This window comes from Lissotriton vulgaris, chromosome 1_1 (genome assembly GCF_964263255.1).
Source record: "Lissotriton vulgaris chromosome 1_1, aLisVul1.2, whole genome shotgun sequence".
Taxonomy (NCBI): Eukaryota; Metazoa; Chordata; class Amphibia; order Caudata; family Salamandridae; genus Lissotriton; species Lissotriton vulgaris.
Genome location: NC_141685.1, coordinates 922,942,548 through 922,961,178, shown reverse-complemented (window position 1 = coordinate 922,961,178; position 18,631 = coordinate 922,942,548). Strand labels below are relative to the sequence as shown.

The following is an 18,631-nucleotide window of genomic DNA, read 5'->3' as shown; positions in this document are numbered from 1 at the left end:
GTGGGTTAAATACAATTAAAAGCCCAAACACCTAAAGAAACAGGTTGTAAGGGTAAAATAACGACATCAATTGGCAATATAATGTGCGAGATGATCTATACATAAACAAACAAATTCCACAAATAAATGAAAAGTTTGCAACAGAATTAGAGCATAGTGCTCATAGGCGATTAGGAATAATATCGCATATCTACCTTAAAGAAAAATTGCAAAAATTCGTGATGGAAATAAAACCATTAAATCACTGTGCAAATGCAAAAAAGTGAAATATTTTTCTTTAAAGATATGTAAATTCATCATATTCCTCACCATCATCACCAGAACATCACACATTGCCAATATATACAAGTCAACTGAATTTAGACCAAAAGAAATTCTTCAAGATGTTATATATATGGGGAAACAAATAGCGGCAGAGACTTCCTTTCATGGAAGTTTGACACAAAACACACTTCAGAATTCTTGGCTATACTGAGCCCAGCTGTTATTTCATTTTAAGAATATCTGAAAAAACTGAAAGAAACTGCAAACATCCCTCCCTCTTCAAGAATAACAAAAGGTACACATTTCATGATATGCATCAAAGAAAACATACTGAAATTATAAGTAATGGTGCAATTCATCAAAAGCATTCAACCCGTTAGGGGACCTGGTATCAAGCAGGGCAATGAAATAGGCCTCTCTTTGACGGAGAAGTCTCTCTCGATCACCCCCCCTAACTGGATTAGCCACTGAGCACAACAAGGTATATGTGAGGTCTTTCAGTTTCTTGTCATGAACAGTTTTAAAATGGCGAGCAACCGGGTAATTCATGTCCGAATTTACTATTGCCCGGATGTGTTGTAAGATACGTTGATTTGCTTGCAACTTAGTACTCCCTATATATGATAATGAACATGTGCAGGTCAGTTTGTATACAACGAAGTCACTGCGACATGTCAAATGTTCCCTGATTGGTATAGGCCGATTACTGAATGCAGATGTATATTCAGTGCCGTTGACTGCAAATGTGCAGGCACGGCATGAGGTGCATCTGAAAAAAACAGGTTTATGGAACCAAGGTGGCTTAGATTGGTTTTCTGGTTGTGCACGGTCCAGGGAATCTTTCATGGAGGGAGCCCTCCTGAAAGTTATTGCAGGAGATTTAGGCAGAAAGGGAGCCAGAATCACATCGGTTAAAACAATTGGCCATTCAGATCTAATAATCTGGCTAAGCTTGGAACTTTGCGCACAAAAAGTAGTAATGAATCTGGCAGTTGTGGATTTATTAACATCAATGTCAACTGTTGTCTTAGGGGTCAGAAGTGATTCTCGTGTGCGTATAGACACTGAATTAAGGGCCTTGTCTAAAACTGATTTTTTGTAACCCCTACGAAGGAATCTATCCCTAGATTCTGTGAGACATTGTTCAGTGACAACTGGATCACTACAAATGCGCTTAATCCTGATAAATTCACCCAGGGGTATACTGTTGATCGTATGGCGGGGGTGAGCACTTCAGGGCATGTAAGATGGAATTGCCCGCAGTGCTCTTCCTGAATAACTTGGATTGGATTTTGTTATCCTCAATGTAAACCAATACATCTAAAAATTCAGCAGATGTCTCAGTAATTGTGGCAGTGAATTTGAGGTTTCTGGTGTTCACATTGATTTCATTAACAAATTCAGCAGCTAAGGTTTGCGATCCTTTCCAGACGATAAAAATATCGTCTATGAACCGCCAATATGCCAGCAAATGAGGGAGCCAGTGCGCATGGGTGACACCGAGCACATGCCTCTCCCACCAGCCAACATGCAAGCATGAATAACTGGGGGAGAAACATGAACCCATTGCCACCCCACGCTCCTGGTGATAGATCTCCTTGCCAAATTGGAAATAGTTGTTATGAAGGCATATGCGGATCATATCCAATAACATTTGGTTGTGATCCCTCATGGTTGCCTCACGGGAATCCAAAAAATATTGGACTGCTTCCAAACCCTGGTGGTGATTGATGCTGGTGTAAAGTGATTCAATGTCCATCACCAGAAAACATAAATCAGGACCCCAAGTGATACAACTCAACTTCCCCAAAAAATCAGTAGTGTCTTTCAAAAAAGAAGGGAGAGAACTCATGTGGGGTTGTAAAAAAAAGTCAACATACTTGGAAATATTCTCGTTCATGCTTCCCTGTGCTGAAATAATAGGGCGACCTGGGACTGGGGTAGTGCATTTGTGTATTTTAGGCAACAAATAAAATAAAGGCGTGATAGGGTGCAAAACATTTAAGAATTTAGATTCTTCTTTGGTTAGAAGACCATTTTTGGACCAGGTGTTGATGTCCTTTCTTGTTTTAACATGACTGTTCTGCATCACAAACTTTGTTGATTTAGAATAACAAAGGGGGTCACTCAGCTGACGATTTGCTTCTGTCACATAGTCGTCCTTAGCCCAAAGAACTGTGTTCCCCCCTTTATCCGCACTTTTCACAACTATCTGATTGTTGCCTTGAATTTTTTTCACCAATTTAGTATATTGGGAATTGTTATAGTCACACTGTTTTTTCTTTCCCAGTATGGTCTTATTTAAAACCTTGAGTTCCGTGGTGACCCTATCGCTGAAAACATCAGCAGCGTCCTTTGGCATTAATGGCATGAACGTAGACTTACCCCGAAATTCCGTAGATGGTGAGCGGTTTACTGGGACAACCTGTATATATATATATACACACACACACACACACACACACACACATTTCCAACCTAATTAAATGAATTACATATTTTGATTATGCATTAATAATTAGTAAAAGTGCCAAGACTCCCAGACTCCACGTAAAAACATGCTAATAGCATTTGGCTAATAGCATTTGTGCAGCTGAATGCCAAAGTTAGAAGAATACATTTCTTTTTAAACAGGCGATCTAGAGGCTTTTTTCACAATTAATTGCATAGTGCCTGTTAACACTCTTTAAAAAGGTCCAGGTTTAGATGTAGACACAGAGAGAGTTACCCACTGGGTGGTTACAATGACAGCCGTGTTGATGGCGATGTTGATTGTATTTAGTATTTACTCAAACGTCACAACACAGGATAGCAGCAACCCTGACGTTTCCAAAGCTAAAATGTTTTACAAAGGTGTAGCCATTTTAGTTCTCACACAACACAGGTTGCTATTAATAGTGCAATGAAGAAATCAAACCAGAAAAAAAGGTGCTCGAGATAGTTTGCCTCTGCAGTCTTACCTTCATTATTGGCGTAGTTATCTGTGAAAGATAAAAGATGGGTCAGAATCCATTCACATTAGCGGATGCTTGTGTGTTTTAAAAGCCAAGACTTTCCAAGACATTTCCCCAAGTTCTATTCCTTTCTTTAATGACTGGACCGGATATTAATAAAAAACAACGGCATTTGTGCAGGGAGGTGTACCAGCAACCAACAAAATTAATTCAGACTTCAAAAAGACAATTATCCAAAATATACCAGCCTAGTGAAATTAAGAGCAAGAACCCATACTCTGCTTTTGCTTAATTACATGACATGTTTGGAAAATTGTGAAATTACACTTAATTACAAGCAATGCAAATCTGTTAATTAGCTCTATTCTGTATAGCGAGATGTGCACACTCAATTTCTGAAGCAAGGAAGGTTTTGTGGGAAAATAAAGCTAAAAAAACACTTTGTGCAAAAAAAGCTCAAAAAAGAAAAGTGCTGCAAACTAATGTTCATGCTCCAGTTGTTAGTGCTGTTCTTGGGATATAATTTTGGCACAAATAGCCACGCAAATACTCAAAGTGGTGTAATTGTAAGATTTTTGTGTAACAACTGTAATGTAAAATTCAGAAAATGACGTAATACACCACTGCAAATTCTGTTTTACCCAGGCCTAGTCCCGACTACCCCTGCACTTACCTTTGTCAAATCCCTGCTGTTAAATTAATAAATCACTTCTCTATGCGCAGCCTTTCAAGTACTTGCCCACATATGTAACAATCTACTCTCCCCTTACACAAGTTACACATTTCTCCCACATAACTGTGCCTCATACTTCACCTCAAATATCTAAAAAATCCAAACTAGCCCAGCAAAGCTTCACTAAAGTGCATCTACTTCATCCTTTACCAATCACACTTTACACCCTTTCTCTCATGCTCTTTTCCTTCTACTACACATCTCCAGCAGAGGTAAATCTATTAGCAAAACCGACCCATAATGCACCTCATCCTACCCTTTAGGTCCCCAAACCTTCTCATCATAAATCTCATTCTACCTTGGGGTACCAAGAAATACTGCAGCTGGGTTGTGATGACATGATTTTCCGTGTAAGCTCATTTTTGTGAGCAGTGGTACGTTCACGAGCCTCCATGAATATACTTAGAAACATGTTATACACCTGTAATCTCTCTTCTTAATTGGATTTAGCATATATGTGGTAGTCTATTTTGCACTTAGTCGGATGTTTACAATTGCTTATTTGCACTGAGTTCAAAGTTTACAATTTGCGATTTTTGTACAATATTGCTGTTAGATTCCGTGCTTACTGAAGGTTTACATAGCGTCTACTTGCACTTTATTAATATGCTTTGCACATTGGTTTTATGTTATTTATTGATTTCAAGACTATTGTCCTATCCCATTTTTTAACTCCTTTTGTATTTCTTATTGATGATTGTATGTTATATGTATATTGGCAGTGATGATTTGTACTTTTATGGATATTTTATATCCGAATAAAGACCATTTGACTTGACATCATAAATCCAGATTAAAGGGGGTACTGAGGTTACAACCCACACAAATGATCCTCCCTCACTTATCGAACTTCATATTCTCCATCACTTCTCATCGGTTATCATATCCTTCTACCTCTCTGCGGCATTTTACACTGTATATCGGATTATCCACTTTCAACTGTTACTTATCCAATCTCTAAAATCACTTATTTGCATATTCTTGGTGCTCTTGACTCAATCCATGAACCCTGGCGGATCTCTGTCCCATAAGGTTCACTTCTGGGTCCCTTTAACTCTATATCATCTCTGAGCAATATCATAAGTTTCGTTGGCTCCCCAACCAATCAGCTATATGCAGAGGACGCCCACATCTTCCTCTCGATCTCAGCATGCCTTATGGACAGTCATCACTGAATGGCTTTTCATTCACTGATGTCAAATTCATCCAAAATGGAAAGAATCAGTATTGCCAAATTGGCGCCTGCCTCCCTTTCCTCAACTATCCATCGCCCTGCCTCACCAAATAACAGGCACCATGAACTCAGCATTGTCAGACTGAAACCTACAGACACTTCAATGAATATAGATCGTTTATCTCCAACAGGGATTAGTAATGAATATGTATAAAATATGCTCAAATATTTAATTTCGCACATCCAAGACACTGCTCTCCTGAGCAAACCTGTCAAATGTAACCATTTACATGTCTAGCTTCCCGTATATTCTTTAACCTCACTGGATAGAGTACTATATTTTGCTACAAGAACTTGTCACAAGAACTCCCCAGACTCACCCACCCTGCAGCACTGCCACCATCAGATCTGGTTAGAAGCAAAAATGGCGCTCTATATCGGCTACTGATAATAAATTGCTCAGCTCAAACAACCTCTCTGTAATCTTGGGCCGCTACATGGTCACACCCAGTCTTTGGTCAGCCCTACAAAAGCTGCTTCAACATAAACAGATATCCATGCAGTATCTAGGTCATGTTCCGTTTAGCTCTTGGTGGTCACTACATTGAAAATCTTGCATATTAAAAGAGTCTTCACAATGTAGCATTCTAATCTAGGACCCTGATCAATACTGTGACCTTATGCCCCTATACGGCTATAAATCCATTTATTCCCTATATTGGCATAACCGTTCAAGTACAATATTCAGAAACTCGTCTCTGGCCTCACACGAACAGAGCCACATTTCAGAATCGCTTTCTCTGCCACTTCCTTTGCAACCAATTAGTGCAATGACATAGCAGAAGTTACTATCTAAGATTCCTAGATTAACACTCCGAGTTCTTCAACAAGATAAAAACTCAGCAACCTGGAAATCCCCGCTTGCTATGTTTTGATTAGTAATAGAACTCTAATGAGCACTGATAGACGATCACTTCCTAGTGACATCTTTATTGACGTCTTATGTCCAAAAACTTAGGTCAAACAAGGCACCTTTCAGGTATAAATATTACCAACGTTGCCTTAAGCAAACGCTGTCTCGCTGCTGCTGAAGTTGCTGTTATGCTGATGATACCATAGCTGCTATCGCTACTGCTATCGCTGCTAACTAGCGAACGATGGTGTGGTGAACTTAGGAGCTGAACAGCCGTCCCCCTGCAAGAGTCCAGCAGATGCAAGCTGCCCGCGGACGCTGCCCCTCCTCCTCCTCCTCGACGCGCTGAGAGAGACGCTGTCTTTTCTCCGGCAGAGAAATCCAGCTCCGGCGTTTCTGGCCTACCCTTGCGGGTGACTGGGATATCGACCCCCTGAAGGAGATACCAGACCTCCATCATTCTATTCCAGAGGTATGGTGTTGACTAAACCCTTAGAGAGAATTCTTGAAGCAAACCTTGGCAAAACCAACCTAACTTAAAGCTACTTAGTTACTCCCCTCCCAAGTATTAGGCTTAGGTCAGGTACACTGGGGTAGGCGTAGTTAGAAGCACCAGTTGAGTATTTTAGCCTAATGTATATATGAATGTATATATGTTTTTTTCATTTTAAACCATTGTATGGCTAAGAAACCATATCAATGCTTTTACAGTATTATTTCGCAATACTCATCTTACTGTACGTACTTTTTATAATAACAAGTCTTGCAATTGTGGCAATTCATTTCTCTTGTACGAGAAGAAAGACTGTTCAATAAATGTTACCCTTTATTGAAAACGCCTGTCTCTCTATTCTCTACATATTGTGAAAGTAAACTTCACAACAACTGACTGAGTAAAATAACTGTCTATTGTTCACACGACTCTAGAGATTGACTCTTATCTGAGGAGCAAAGTTGTCATGTTGCACGGTTGTTGGAAAACTGAATCCCTTCTCATCTGTACCAGGGAAGCTGATCACTTCCTATTCAGAGAAGAAAGTTTCCAGTGACCTCTGAGCTAGTTGGTAACAAACCCAATTAAGTTTAGCATAGTCAGTAGAGGCCTGGAAGATCCGCACTTCTACGCCGATACTACTGTTTATGTTATTCCAATGCGCAGGGCCTATTGGGAAAATAGGAACTACACTACATGGCGCCCAAACGTTTGGTAAGGCGATAAACTAACGCAAGACGTTAGAGTAACTCAGTCTGGAGTGGGTGAAAGGTTAAAATCCGCCCGAACTCAGTAGGAAGAGATTCCTATGTAAAGCTCTGGTTTATTCAACGTTGAAGAATACAGTGTTCCAAAATATTGTGCACCTAATCTTTGTCTCCTTGGAGACCTGCTCTGCAAACCTTGCATTTATACAATGCCAGGAGAAAACGGAACCACTGGGGCCGCAGCAGATGCGACTCAGCAGGGTCCCGACGGGACTACTGAACCGGGTGCAATTATCATGCCGGCACATCTAAGAAAGTCTATAACGTTAAAACTTATAGAAAATGGACTGACACCACAAGGTGGTACAGTAATTTTCGTGATAGAGGCACACGAATATCGGCAGACAGAGGTATTCTATTCATGGATAAACTTTCCAGCGGCAGACGCTAGAACAAAAGAGTTTCACTATTACAAAATAGAGAAACCACCGGATGAGTACGCTCCTTTCGAGGAGACTGAAATCCCACTAAAATTCCAAGAGCACCTGCTCTGGTTTAATGGCGCCCTAAAACATAATGATCATATTACCAGGCTCGGTCCACTAGGTAGACCAGGAGCAACGTGGCCGGTTCTAGCCAGCTACACACCACACCCGGACATTGAAAAAATGTCTAGAGAAGAACTTTTAGTACAGCTAAAAACACTTATAAAAATACATAGGCAATTAGTCCAATATGTAATGCGGACTGCAACAGTCGAACCAGCTGTTAATGTACCACAGCTGACCCCTCATCAGGGGAACACTAATAAAATTACACCACAGAACATACAGTCATGTCTTGGTAAAACACCCGTAAAACGGGAACAAATTCCTTTCTGGTTAGCGCAAAAAATCACTCAAATAGAGGCAGTATTTCCGGATACTACCCCTATCGAGAAACACAGAATCTTGACCATCTGCCTTCCTATGGGAATCGCACCACACGTGGAAGACTGTGACACTTGGGGTACAGTCTTTACTTCTATTTACACAAAAACACATGGTGTTCCGTCTATGGCGGTAATACCAGATGTACTAAGACAGATTCAAAATGAATACGGTCCAGAACCTGCTTTAACTCTTGGTATGAAATTACTGAAAGACTTTAAGCAGGTCTCGGCTATATTATTAGCCAACATAAAGGGAGAAGCAGCATCTGTGGCGATCCGCCAGAAGTTGAAGGAAACAGATATAACAGATCAACCAATTGAGCTTGCCAGAATCATAGAAAAATGCTATGAAGAATTAGGTAGAGACAGCTTGGGTGGGAAACCAGTAAAGCCCCAACTGCTCGAAAATCCTGAAAAATTATTTATTAAAAATAATTCAAACACTCCTAAAAAGAGCTGGGATGGAAATAAACAATCCACTCTCAAGGAAAAAGTTTTCCAGTCCAGAGGAAGGTCTCCTCGACGGAGGGAAAGAACTCCGACTCGAGAACACCAGCCTCCCCAGAGGGAGCCCTTTGAGAAAAGATATAACCTTAGAAATAGGGATAATTTGAAAAAACCTGATAGATATCAAAGTATTGATACACGTCCCTCTCGATCTTTTTCACAGAAATCGGAAAGAAGAGGACGGTCAGACCCAGGAGAGCACACCAAGTCCAAAGACAAGGAACCTGCTCAAAGTAAAAAATCTCAATTTCCAATAAAGAAGGTAGCCAGTATTAGAGTAATCGAACATGCCGTGAATACTGAGGACACAGTTGAAAAACGGGGAGTGGGCACAGACAATGTTAGACAGTGCAGCAGAGATCACTATAGCCCGCAAGATCTTGATGAGTCATCTGGAGACAGTGGACATGCATGAATACATTCAGGTTGAAACTGCCGACACCAGACTTAGCGAGCCCCATAAGATATACGAAATAACACTGCGTATAGAGGGTGATAAGACTAGGAAAATAAGGGGTTTATTTTGGGATAAACTCTCAACAGGCGATGATATTCTGTTAGCTGAAAAAGATTGGCCCCCAGAGTTTGTCAGGGAGTGCCCTCGTGGCGAAGAAATGATTATGCCTGCCTTCTCGAATCACATTCCGATTCACAAAAAATATACTTATGCAAGGAAATGGGCAGTAGCCCAGGCACCGGCATTATATAAAAATCATGTAGGATGGGATGAGGACTCTCCTCCCCACAAAATCCAATTAAAAAGTGAACTAACTGCCCAAAGGCAGTATCCCATTAACCAAGAAGCTAAAAAACAAGTCAGGGAGATCTTAGATCAACTTGAATACCAGGGGGTGATTGAAACATGCACCTCTCAAATGAACAATCCTTTGTTTCCTGTCTCCAAACCAGACAACTCATATCGTCTAGTTTTGGACTACAGACACCTTAATGCATGTTGCAAAACATTTGCAGTACAAAGCTCGCATAGTGCTGCACTAATGAACAACATAGTTAGGAAAAAATATAAAACGACATTAGACATATCTAATGGTTTCTTTTGTCAAAACATTGCACCAGAAAGCTGGTACTTGACCGCTTTCTCAGTAATGGGGTCTCAGAAAAATTTCTGTAGGCTCCCACAGGGGTTCAAGAACAGCCCAGGACTATTCTCAGCTAGGGTAACAGAGTTACTACAAATATATGATGATGAGGCATTATCTTACGTGTGTGATATCTATCTCACAGACGACGACTTGGATACTCACTTGAAAAGAGTGAACACCATTATACTTGGGTTCGCAGCAGAGGGTTACAAATTCAAGTTTAAAAAGTCTCGAATTGCCCATCTGACAGTATTATTTTTGGGATACGAATTATCAAGTGAAGGAAAAAGCCTAGCGGACAACTTCTTAGAGAAGTGCGCTGTACTCCAAGCACCAAAATGCTGAAGAATTTACAATCGATTCTAGGCTTTCTGAATTTCGGTAGAACATACATTCTAAATTACGCAGAGAGGGTTAAACCTCTCTACGAACTAATTAAACCTGATTTTAAACAAATCAATTGGACTCAAAAACACAGAAATTTTGAGATCACTGCAAACAGACATGTTAGCAAAAACAAAATTAGATACACGTGACAACACACGCGATCTTGTAATCCGAGTCATCCCAGGAAGATGCAGATTCACGTACATGACCTCTAATGAGGGAGAAAGGGTACCAATAGCTTACAAATCACATTTGTACACAAAGGCTGAAATAAAATTCAGTTCAACGGAGAAAATTCTAACTGCGGTTCAGACTGCTGTAGCAAAAGAAAGGCCCCTAGCACAAGGTAAACGAATAATAATCGTTACACCTATACCGGCTTTAGAAGCGGTAACTAAAGCAAGCATTCCTAATGCTAAAGCTTTGCATCCGAGATGGATCCAGTGGGTTAATTCTCTTGCTGCAACAGACGTAGTTTACGAATTTGATCCTAACTTAAAGACACAGGAATTTTTACAATATGAATATGAATGTCCTCTGCCAATTGAAATCCTGCCTCTCGAAGAATACGGAAGTGTTATATATACTGACGGATCAGCACAACCCGCAGTTGGGGGTAAACAAGCCTATAGTGCTGCGTGCGCGATTGTTAAAGGTCGTTGGCACAAAGGAAAATTTAGACCAATGGTCACTAAAACACAATCTCTAGGAGATTGCTCAGCTCAACGAGCTGAATTGGTAGCATTAAAGATGGCGCTAGAAAATACTGATCGCGAATTCCCCACACTAATAGGGTGCGCTTCTTATTATTGCGTACAATCTTATAATGAATACTTGCAGAATTGGGTGGAAAATGGTTTCTAAGATGTAAAAGTTGCCACAATAAAGCATAAAATGCTTTGGGAACAGGTAGTTCTTTTACAGAAAGAACTACAAAAGACTCACGTGATACACACTCTGAGTCATCAACGAGATGGCGTTCACGTTGCAGGGAATTCATTGGCTGATGAAGCCGCAAAGGCAGCTGTGCAAACGGCTTCCGTAGCCGCGATAACTCGGTCACAAACAAAAATAGACAGCGATATTCTACAAGCTGTCAGTGCGTCAGTAAAAGATGATAAGAAAACACTCCCAAAAGGCTTTCCAGAAAAGTACTTCTATTCAACAGATGCGAATAATGTTCCTTTTGCTCGAATCCCTGGAGTGGGGGATAGGGTAATTCCAAACATGGAACACAGGTTAGGACTAATCAAAGCGGCACACGAAGGGCTTGCTTCTGCACACGCTGGCGTTTCCGCAACAGTATCACTATTAAAACAGAGATATTGGTGGCCTCGCATGAGAATACAAACTAAAAAGTATGTATTAGAATGCGAAATATGCCAAAGGATAAAAGTATCAACAGTAAAACGACCAGCGCAGACACCCCTTCTCATCTCGGATAAACCATTTGCATGTGTTTACCTGGACCACTGTGGTCCCCTACAAAGGGACGGCAACTATAAATATATCATGGTAGCAGTGGATTCCTGTACGAGGTTCATATGGATGTGGCCCCAGCGCTCGGCTGACGCCAGAACGGTTATAAAAGATCTGCGAGTCTTTATCGGCACATACGCAATTGCCATGTTCCATTCCGACCAGGGTCCTGCTTTTAGCTCTCGAGCTTATAAGGAGGCCATGGCCAGCATGGGAGTTGGGTTGCGGTATTCTTGTCCGTCACACCCCGAAGGGAATAGTGTGGTAGAAAGAAAAAACCTGGACATAAAGCGATCTATAACAGCGAAGGTATTAGGTTCAGGCGCTGGGTGGGTCAAACATCTAATAAGTGTCCAAATCAGTCTTAATATTTTGCCAAGAAATTCTCTAAAAGGTTTCAGCCCATACAAACTATTGTTCGGAACTAGAATGAGAGTTCAGGACTTAGATAGTCAAGTATCAGTGGTACAAGATAAGAAAACAGACTTTGACATCAAAGATCGTTTGGCTGTTTTACAGGACTTGAATGAAACAAGAAAATCCTTAAGCAACATAAAGTTAAAGCAACAGCCAGATACCACTGACGAGGCACCACAAGCAACAGCCCCAGCAAGGCCTGTCTGGATTCCAAAGATTGAGGATCTAGTCAGAGAAAAAATAGCGGTGAAGAAGGAATTTGGGCCTTCTTACAGAAAAGCAGTACCTGTCTTGGCAGTCACCGGAACAAGATCAGTAGTACTACCGCCCTTTGCTGGTAAAAAGGAGAACAGAGTTGTATCAATCGACCTGGTAAAACCACAAGCATGTGGCCTATAATCAACAGTAGGCCCAGTGGACTCCCAAGAAACAACAGAATACCCAAACTTGCAACAATCCAAGAGGTTCAAACTGAAAGACTAATCACATTTGATCAGCCTGCAGTGCACAGAGAAGGACTATGCAATGATGCCATGGAACTCGTGCCTCTTGAGACACAGATTGCAACAGTTCGTCAAGAAACACCAGTCTACAATAATGTGGCATCAGAAAGTGCTACCGAAAGACAAATTGAAAGAACAATCCCAACAATTGACAGAACTGCCTCTGGTTATTTCATCGACTTCGACAACTTTTCCGAGAATCAAAGTAACCCCGAAGTGATGCCAGAAATAAAAAAGACTTTTAAAGAAAAAGCAACGGAACTCTTTCATCAACTGAAGGAAATCTACCTTATTTCCCCTTGGTTAGAGTTCTGGTTCGGTCTAGGTGTATTTTTCCTCCTGCTTTGGCTCATCATGGTACTTTGTTTGGGAAAATTCATTGAGGGAAAATATAGTTCAATGGACACAGCAAGTCAGAACATCAACCTAGTCCTCAAACCACACAGATCATCCCACGTGAAGAAAAGAGAACTGTCAACAGTAAATGTCACAGCCATTCCAATACCCGGTGGGGTAGTATGGGAGAAAACTGACTATGAGATCTATGGTCCGGTCGAGATCCTGAAGTATCCTCATCAACTGAAGGTTTCCTTAAGTGACTTTGTAAAACCTAGTACATTCTCTGATGATTGGGACTTTAACAGTATTAATGACATGATGTCTGATTTAGTAATGTCAGCTAGATTCACAGAACATGATTATTTACAAGGTTCGTCTAATTAGGAACAGTTGTTCTGTTTTACACATTATGGCGATCGTTATTTGCATAAATCTGCACAGCCTAGAAATGTTTTTAAGTATAATCAATGGGAACATTGTGCTACACCACCTAAAAGCAGTTCTAAAACATTCTTTGAGAAATTCAAATACTTCTCAGGATTTAACACCAGTGATGCAGAAACATTTTATTACAAACTGTTAGATAAAACAGGAATGAAAACAATGCTGACAAACACTAAATTAATATAGTCAGAAGCATTTTATGAAAAAATTATGACATTTGGTTTTGATTATTGGAAAAATAATATTGAAACAAAAACCATTTGGGGTACGAAAGAGTGGCAGGTACAAGGCCTAGAAGCATTATTCAGAACCTGCATGATACCAGAACAAATGATGTTTTTAAATGACACTATTCACCAAACATCCTGTCTTGGCCTAGCTAAGATCAAAGACCTAAACAAACCGTCTATTCCAAAACCAATACCTGAAAATGCAACAACAGATATTGAGATAGACGTAACTAAAATTTTACATTTTAACAGAACACATCCTGATTGGAAAAAGTGGTTAATCTGGCCTACTGACACAAACAACTGTCAAGATAGATTCCTGAACAAAACACAGGGGTTAAAAATGACCAGACAAGACCCTAGATACTCCCAGAGACAACATCCAGGGATAGTAACAACATACAGTGTAGAGAAACTCTGCCTCGAATGGCTAGGATCATCCACACTGGCTGAAATTAAGCAACACTTGTCTTTACTTAAAGAGGGTGCTGATTTGCGCGATTTCATTCTTGGACCACGCAAACAGCGTCAAAAGCGTTTCATAGCGGCCAGCATCTATGCTGCGTACAACGAGGCTTGGAAAGTCACACAAATTGAAACAGCAGAAAAAATACGAGAAATTGATCGTATTAATTTGGAAAAATCACTTTCTGTAGTGGACAATGGGTTAATGACTCTGTCCTCCAGAATATATTTGTTGGACAATATTGTATCCTCTGCCTTTGATATAATAGACAGAGACTTGCTAATGTTACAGCATGGCCAGTCGCAATTACGTTCTGTTGTACAATTAGGCTGGACGCTGCAAAATCTTCGTTCAGGCTATATGCCTTGGCGTTTAATAAATACAACGTCATTGTTTTCCATTTTTAACCTTACTGATAAACAAATCAGCTTGGCACAGAAAGGTGCAAACTATACAATCCTGAGCATCGAAAAACTTGAGAGATTACCATTGACAATGTCAGAAAGTCCTGTCATTGAATGGATAATACACGGAATTATCACTATTCCGATAACAACTTTCCGATTTAAAAAGTGCCTTGAATACATACCTACTGGCCAGTATGAACGATTGGGTAAAGGTTATGTTAAGTCAGCATGGAAATTACCATACATACATTCATGCTATAGTGACTGCGACAAAAATGTATTTCTTAGTGGTGAAAACTGTAAACGTTCACTAAGCGGTATACTTTTGTGCCAGGGTATTAATTTACATGGAGCCTGTGAAGGTAATTCTAACAACCTTTCATGCCACCAGCTTGTCACACCTGCAACGCAGATAGAGCCTTTCTTTATGCAACTCGCGAATGGGAGTTACATTCTAAGAACGGATCACAGATGTTGTGGCCTTTTGCCAGGAAAAGCGTATCTCGTAAGCATAACTTCCATGGTCAAATGCTGTATGCAAGCATTGTTCCCGAGTGGCCCTGGAGACATAGAGACTCCCATCTGGCCTCGTCTGCATTTCTCTTCTATACGAATTGATACTTTAAGCAAAATGAAGTCTGTGCTTTTGCAGACAACAGTGCCCATAACGTCATCAAAAGAGACGTATGACCTCCTAGTTGCAAGGACAGCTATGGAGGTTCATGACCTTTTATCAACAAATTGCCCCGTGCATTTCGTAGAAATGTTGAGCCAACTCCTTAACATGTCTAGTGCCACAGGCATCCCAGGCATATTTAAGACGATTTTTACGGGACTGCTAACACCATTTCAAGCAATTCTGGGAATCGTTCCAAATTTTGTCCACTCTGTTTTTGGCGGCATACCCTATTTTTGGGACTTGTAGCAGGGATTTTATTTTTTACCCTCCTGCTTCGTTATGGCAAGCCACAGCTCAGACATGACTCCTATGGGAATGGAAGAAACAATCCTAGCGGTGCGCTACCGGGACAGAATAACTAGAGTCCTTGGATTGGCCAGGCTGAGAGATCTAAACATGACCTGGTTCCTTTCATTCAGACCGATATGGCAAAATTGCATCTTACCTGTACTACGATGTATGCTATGCGGAGATGAGTGCGTGTTGGACACCTGTCTTTCACTTCCATCAGCAGTACCAATGGATATCGATACTTTGCTAAGTCTGATAGCGGCTCACGCATTGTGTTGTCCCCAGCGGCTACCAATCCCGATGACGGCATTCGTTGAGACTCCTGTGCTACGACTAGGTGGTAACAGTGGAGCGAGTGACAAAAGCAGCATCACCCAGGTACGACCTTCTGTGAGCATTGCTGATCCCGACTTTGATGACAGCAATCATTCTCACACCTGCCAAGTTACAGCACTATCGAATTTGGTCGAACTATCACCTGATTTTGTAGACCAATTCTTTGAGAGCCTGTCTGATATGATGTTCTCACCCGAACATAAACAATAACTTTAGAGAAGCATTCCGACACACAGCGTTCCCATGAACTCTGGATTTGGCCTTCAGTTTTGAACAACAAAAACTGCTAAAAGCGTTGGAACTCTAATTTCCCCGTTCGATCAATAATTCTTTTGAATTGAACACTTTTTAATATTCACCTTTTTTGGCACGAAAAATTCTTTGCTTAAGGTAAAACTATTCATAGAGAACAGAAGCTTCCACTTCTATTTCTAAATACAATCTAGAGACATAATAACTTTACACCAGCCTCTAGCACATTTTACTGCAATGCATTTATATGTGATGAAATTATCTCGCCCTTCTTCTGTATTCAGAGATATTTCATGTGTCATTCTTTTTGCATAATCGTTCATTTATTTCATATGCTATAAATTTTGAATGATTTCTATGCTTAAAAAACGTACAGTACCTAAATTTTCAGGTATTACAAATACGCCTATTTCAAATGCATATATGTATTTTGGGGTGGGCAATGTTACACATGCATCTTATTGCTCTGTTTTAGTAATTTGCTGGACATGAATTCGTGGAGTGGGTGTAGCGTTGTATGTATATATGTTTTATTCATTTTAAACCATTGTATGGCTAAGAAACCATATCAATGCTTTTACAGTATTATTTCACTACCACAAATGAGTGTATTAGAAATGGTTCTTTAATTGATGAGGACCTTGTCAAGGAGAAGCTTTTTAGGTTTTTCCCTTTTGTAATTTAAATGAATGTATCAGAAACGTTTTTTTTTAACTGTATGCAATGTTTTTTTATTAACTATGGAAATAAACTTGATAGGTAAAAAAAACTTTCCAAAAAAGAGAGGAAGTGGATGTTTAAAAAAAATGTTTTTTAAAGTTGTGTGCAGACTGGCGAGAAATATAAAACTTATTAGCAAAACAAAATTATGGAAGCTTTGACCTAGCAACAACTACACAGTGGTGACTGCTCAGTTGCATCGATGGCCTCGTGTGCCACTCCTAAAAAATACTTCTAGAGACGCACGCCACTGATCATCTTAGCGCATTTATCCAATCTCTCCAATTGGGTTTGTGATTCACTGTATCATGCAATACAGGTAAATCAAGGCGAATAGGCCTGTACTTGGCTTGATCAGTTTCAGAGTTACACCACTGATAACTTTATCGCCGATTTAAAATATATATATATATATATATATATATATATATATATATATACACACACACACACACACACACACACACACACACACACACACACACACACACACATTTCTAACCTAATTAAATAAATTACATATTTTGATTATGCATTAATAATTAGTAAAAGTGCCAAGACTCCCAGACTCCACGTAAAAACATGCTAATAGCATTTGGCTAATAGCATTTGTGCAGCTGAATGCCAAAGTTAGAAGAATACATTTTTTTTTAAACAGGCGATCTAGAGGCTTTTTTCACAATGAATTGCATAGTGCCTCTTAACACTCTTTAAAAAGGTCCAGGTTTAGATGTAGACACAGAGAGTGGTACCCACTGGGTGGTTACAATGACAGCCGTGTTGATGGCGATGTTGATTGTATTTAGTATTTACTCAAACGTCACACAGGATAGCAGTAACCTGACGTTTCCAAAGCTAAAATGTTTTACAAAGGTGTAGCCATTTTAGTTCTCACACAACACAGGTTGCTATTAATAGTGCAATGAAGAAATCAAACCAGAAAAAAAGGTGCTCGAGATAGTTTGCCTCTGCAGTCTTACCTTCATTATTGGTGTAGTTATCTGTGAAAGATAAAAGATGGGTCAGAATCCATTCACATTAGCGGATGCTTGTGTGTTTTAAAAGCCAAGACTTTCCAAGACATTTTCCCAAGTTCGATTCCTTTCTTTAATGACTGGACCGGATATTAATAAAATACAACGGCATTTGTGCAGGGAGGTGTACCAGCAACCAACAAAATTTATTCAGTCTTCAAAAAGACAATTATCCAAAATATACCAGCCTAGTGAAATTAAGAGCAAGAACCCATACTCTGCTTTTGCTTAATTACATGACATGTTTGGAAAATTGTGAAATTACACTTAATTACAAGCAATGCAAATCTGCTAATTAGCTCTATTCTGTATAGCGAGATGTGCACACTCAATTTCTGAAGCAAGGAAGGTTTCGTGGGAAAATTAAGCTAAAAAAACACTTTGTGCAAAAAAAGCTCAAAAAAGAAAAGTGCCGCAAACTAATGTTCATGCTCTAGTTGTTAGTGCTGTTCTTGGGATATAATTTTGGCACAAATAGCCACGCAAATACTCAAAGTGGTGTAACTTTAAGATTTTTGTGTAACAACTGTAATGTAAAATTCAGAAAATGACGTAATACACCACCGCAAATTCTATTTTACCCAGGCCTAGTCCAGACTACCCCTGCACTTACCTTTGTCAAATCCTTGCTGTTAAATTAATAAATCACTTCTCTATGCGCAGCCTTTCAAGTATTTGCCCACACATGTAACAATCTACTCTCCCCTTACACAAGTTACACATTTCTCCCACATAACTGTGCCTCATACTTCACCTCAAAAATCTAAAAAATCCAAACTAGCCCAGCAAAGCTTCACTAAAGTGCATCAACTGCATCTACTTCATCCTTTACCAATCACACTTTACACCCTTTCTCTCATGCTCTTTT

The 18,631-nt window shown here is 40.0% G+C and overlaps 1 protein-coding gene across 10 annotated transcripts in view; it reads right to left on the bottom strand.

Moving 5' to 3' along the window:
- Positions 1-18,631, bottom strand: part of LOC147748173 (E3 ubiquitin-protein ligase TRIM38-like) — a 229,320-nt gene that overhangs the window by 82,502 nt on the left and 128,187 nt on the right. For 6 of the 10 annotated variants that reach the window (XM_086959088.1, XM_086959087.1, XM_086959089.1 and 3 more), the window contains one exon: positions 3,225-3,245. In XM_086959088.1, coding sequence (XP_086815214.1) covers positions 3,225-3,245 — 21 coding nt within the window. Of the gene's footprint in view, positions 1-3,224; positions 3,246-17,709; positions 17,731-18,631 lie in introns of all 10 variants that reach the window. The other 4 variants (XM_086959081.1, XM_086959083.1, XM_086959084.1 and 1 more) reach the window with 1 other exon arrangement.